Source organism: Helianthus annuus, chromosome 10, assembly GCF_002127325.2.
Source record: "Helianthus annuus cultivar XRQ/B chromosome 10, HanXRQr2.0-SUNRISE, whole genome shotgun sequence".
NCBI classification, from domain to species: domain Eukaryota; kingdom Viridiplantae; phylum Streptophyta; class Magnoliopsida; order Asterales; family Asteraceae; genus Helianthus; species Helianthus annuus.
Genome location: NC_035442.2, coordinates 28,318,462 through 28,323,184, shown reverse-complemented (window position 1 = coordinate 28,323,184; position 4,723 = coordinate 28,318,462). Strand labels below are relative to the sequence as shown.

The following is a 4,723-nucleotide window of genomic DNA, read 5'->3' as shown; positions in this document are numbered from 1 at the left end:
AGGGTGTTCGGGGATCATGACAAGCCAAGAAATATTTAAACAATGTATTTGACAAAAAAAAATTTAGTGTCCCGGGTAATGTCCGGCTATCCGATTAGATACCGTTCCGTTAAAGTGTTTAATTAGTCCGTAAAGTGTCTTTTATATATATTTTTGTATCACATTTAATTCCCGACACTTAGGAAAGCATACAGGACCATTCTGCCATATTTTTGGACATTACTAGCATGTTAAATGCTGAATTTCTGATAAATAATGCAGAATTCTGCATTATTAGTGGGTTTTAGGCACTTCCCGGTACTTTAACTATCATCCAACGACGCAGTTTTATGGTCCTTACTTCCCTACACATCATACTAGTGTAGTACCCTGTCCCTGACTTATACTGGCCTCAAAAACATTGTCTGTCCATGTGCTGGCATTGTCAGCATGTTTATGAGTTATCCGCTCACTGTGCTGACTGTGCTTTGTGCATCAAGTATGTCACTAAAGTTTGTATGTAATGAATGTAGTGACAGTATGAAATGTGATGCATATGAATATATGTAACAAAAATCAGAAAGCAGTTTACGTCATCAGTTGTAATTAAGCACAGTCATCAAGCACGTAATTAACATTAATCAATTGTACGGTAACTGTAATTGTGAGGGCTGTCACACACGCCCAACCATGCCCCACCCCCAACCCCTTAGGCGTTTTTGGGCGTTATTTTCGAAAAAAAACTCCGAAGCGTGTTTTAAATCACGCCAAAGTGGAAAACTGTTGACCAATCACATGCATCCCTCTTTTTCTTTGTCAATCCCCTTTTTTGGTTAGTTTTTTTTATTTAATTCTTTACACCCCTTTTTAACATAATACACACAATCCCACTACACCTATTTTAGAAAAACGCCCAATAATGCCCCTTGCTGACTGGACTGCCACATGGCGAAAAACGCCCAAGGGTGGGGGCATTATTCACCCTTACCACTACACATGGTCTTACAACTTTGAAACATATGATAAAATCATTTGAAACAAGTTAACACTACAATATAACCAAATTCTCACCGCAACGGACGAGAGAATTCTACTACTTAAAGATTAAATTGAGAGTATAAAGTGGAAATCGGGCAGAATAAATATATCAATTTTAGAAATCACTATCAAATGCCCATGGATATGGTTTAGGGACCATTGGGTCATGGGCTCGATTCCTTCAAATGGGTTTTCTCGAATTTATTGGGTTTTTCTCCTAAATTGATATATAAACATTATTGTCCAGTGAAGATAGATATAATCGATTGATACTGCTGATGACACGTTAATGCTCTAATAGTCTATTAGTGATCCAAATTTACCATTCAGAAAAAGAAATCACCATCAGATTTCTTAGATTCACTCTTCACTCTCTTTCAACTACCCTTTCTCTTAAATTACAATTTAAAAAGTTTCCTATTTTTTATTTCGTCATCAAGCATTCTAAGTTGAACAATTTTTTGTATATTGTGATAAACAAATTAGAAAATCTATGAGAAGAACACAAACAAGTAAACAGCAACTGTTTTATGTATGTGTAACTTCGTAAACTACAAGTATGTAACCACCTAGATTACATATGATGTAACCATTTACGTACATGTAAATTACATAAATTTAACCATTTACACAACAACAATTCTAATCAATCATAGAATTAAGGAATATTGGATTTAAAAATAAATAAATAAATAATCCCAACTATTCATCGTTGCTCACCAACAGTTCCAACTTCAAAAATAACCACTGGCAGTCCCAACTATTAATATATTAGCATCCAATGGACCCTGACTAACAGAACCTTAACGCCGTTAGTCTCCGGTCGGTGGAAAAACATTTTTCGCCGGAAAACTCATTTTTGGCCGGAAAACTCAACATTTTTATCCCAAACCTCTTTCTAACCTTATTACGGACCTTTAGTAACCTTTTTCTAGTAAAAGCCACAATTATTGAAGTCGCCAGAAAACTCCTTTTTCGTCGGAAAACTTTTTTTTGGCCGGAAAACTCAACTTTTTGGCAGCAAAACTCAACATTTTCATCCCAAACCTCTTTATAACCTTAGATCGGACCTTTAGAAACCTTTTTCTGGCAAAAAACGGTTTTCCGGCGACCGGAGACTAACGGCGTTAGAGTTTTGTTAATCAGGGTCCATTAATGGCCAATATGTCAATAGTTGGGACTGCTAGTGGTTATTTTTGAAGTTAAAACTGTTGGCGGCCAATGACGAATAGTTGGGATTATTAAAATCCAATACTCCTAGAATTATTATTTACTTCTCTTTGTTTAAAAAAAATATATCATTCCATTTTCATCTTCTCTGCCGGCGTGTGTGTTTTTTCTCACATTTTTTTAATCGGCATCAAAGGGTACGTGGTTTGGTTTACATCAATTTGTATTTCTAACATGCTTGATGTTCAATTAGTGGATATATATCTATCATCAAGAAAGAATGTGAAAAAGTCAAAAGTGGATTCGGTTAATTTCCGTTAGATGTTAAATTAGTGGAGATTCAAGTGAAAAAAAAAGTAAAGATTGGTAGATACACATGTTCAAAGTCGGTAAACTAACATGAAATAAGTTGTTATCTTATAGTTTTTTCTTCATGAATAAAAAATAACCACAATTTTAGATACACACATACAAAACACTAATTAATATGGGTATCAATAAGGAGGAATATGAACATTAGTAACATATCATATGACCATATGACCATTTCGTTTGAGAACTTTAACAAAAAAAAATAATAATAATAAAAAACAAAGAAAATAAACACATGAAGGTTATACTTTTTCTTGAACGCTAAGGGAGTCATTGTCATCTTTTACTTGTTCTACCTTCTGGTAAAGCAAAACAACACCAAACCAAATGAGACATTTCATCACCCTAACAATCCCAATTGTTACAACCAAATAATACAACCACCAACCCATCAAGTCAACCACACCAATTCCCACACCCATCTCTCTCTTCAACTCCGTTACCACCACCAATGACTCCACCTCATCTCTCAACCTCCACCACCACAAACCACCCAAACTGCCACCCATCACCACCCTTTCCACCCACCCTTCCTCCATCTCAAACCCGAACATCGTATCGTCCACCACCGGCTTCACAATCGTCCTCCACCAATACACCGTTGTCGCGTGCAATCCCAAGAAGAACACAATCCGACATACTAAGTTTCGTTCATGACCGAAGCTTGATCCTTCGATTCCGGCCCCTATGCTCCCTTCGATCCCCAAACCGACACAAACCTGAAAAATGTATAGGTCGAAAAATACTTAAAATTAAATAATTTGGTCGGAAATTGGTCAGAAACATCCGTTTCCATGAATATTCGTCGAATATTTGCGTAGGAAATGACACATTTTTCTAGTAGTGTAAATCGTGTAAGCGCGGTTTCATTTGACACAATATAATTATTATATACATAGCTAACTTAGAAACTCGTATATTACACAGATTAAATAAATAAAATATTAAATAGCTAGTAATGAATATTTTATATTATAAAAATATAAAAGATAAGGGGAAAAAAGAATTTTATGTCCATCTAATTACTTATTTATTAGTTTAAGATTGATTATGTATATGAAAATGTTATGACCAAAATTTTAGCATAGGATGTCTTCAACAAGTTTTCAAAACATGGGTCTTACACTACACCATTGACCAACACATACCTGCAAGGTGCACAAAACAATCCAGGCGGTGTACAACCGCGGTCTCGCGGTGGTTTGCGATGGAACGGAGAAGGTAGGGAGAGTGATCCGGCCTTCGTTCAACGTGTGGACCAAGGCAGCGACACATATAACCGAAACGAGTACATGAAGAGGGCTGAGTGGGATGGAATTGAGGAGAAGCGAGAAAAAGACCGTCGACGGTGGCTCAGCGACCAGAAAACCATTCCCGGATAAGTAATAATCCGCGGTGGTGAGACGCGCTAGGAGGAGGAAGGAGAGGGGAAGAAGGAGGCTGAGAAGGGTGGTGGTGAAAATTTGAAGGGTTCTTTTACATTTGAAGATAATATTCTCATTGATGATTTGGATAGAAGCCATTGATAAATTATAAGAATATGTTTGTGAATCAAAGAACAAAACAAGAATTTGAGTTGATGTTTTGTTTGAAGGATGTTTATATATATGTTTAACGTTTTGACAACATCATATGAATAGAGTGGTATCCACGACTTGGTTGTTGGTTGACAAAAGACAGTCAATCGTTCATTACATGTCATATATTGTGGACGACGACTTAGATAGGAACCAATTAATCTACTATTATTATTATGATAAGCGTGACATATTTATTATTATTTAAACCGGCGATACCATTTGTATTTTTATAATAAGTTGAGAAATAAATATAGCATGGAAGCTTACTACGTATTTGTAAAGTAAAAAAATGAAGTATGTTTTATGTTTATATGATAAAGACGTAGGTTAAAATATAAAATGGGAGAATAAAATAGCCTCTTCACACTTATCATAAAGTATAAATACTGTTGATGCAACAAATACAAGACCAACGGTAGTAGCTGGGTTGGTTAGGCAAAAGGGTTGAAGGGTTCAACTTTGCCTAACGCAGGTCGCGGGGTCCCCCCACGTTTGCAAGACGTGGAAGGAGGTTTACTAGTTTGTTGTTGTTATTTGCTGAAGATTCCTTCACTGAGATGTACTCAGATTCGGAAGTGGGAGCA

At 36.2% G+C, this 4,723-nt stretch overlaps 1 protein-coding gene across 1 annotated transcript; it reads right to left on the bottom strand.

The window, feature by feature from the left end:
* Window positions 1-2,599: 2,599 nt before the first annotated feature.
* LOC110884318 lies at window positions 2,600-4,136 on the bottom strand. The gene is made up of 2 exons (XM_022132025.2): window positions 3,708-4,136; window positions 2,600-3,278 (listed from the first exon to the last, which is right to left on the bottom strand). Exons 1-2 carry the CDS (start codon window positions 4,080-4,082, stop codon window positions 2,802-2,804), a joined length of 852 nt encoding a protein of 283 aa, XP_021987717.1. The 5' UTR covers window positions 4,083-4,136; the 3' UTR covers window positions 2,600-2,801.
* Window positions 4,137-4,723: the final 587 nt, after the last annotated feature.

What these genes read in the sequence shown, in the direction of transcription:
- LOC110884318 (XM_022132025.2), bottom strand. Translation starts at nt 4,082, where the DNA reads ATGGCTTCTATCCAAATCATCAATGAGAATATTATCTTCAAATGTAAA. An exon ending in TTGTTTTGTGCACCTTGCAG is followed by an intron (nt 3,279 to 3,707) that starts GTATGTGTTGGT and finishes TACATTTTTCAG; the next exon opens with GTTTGTGTCGGTTTGGGGAT.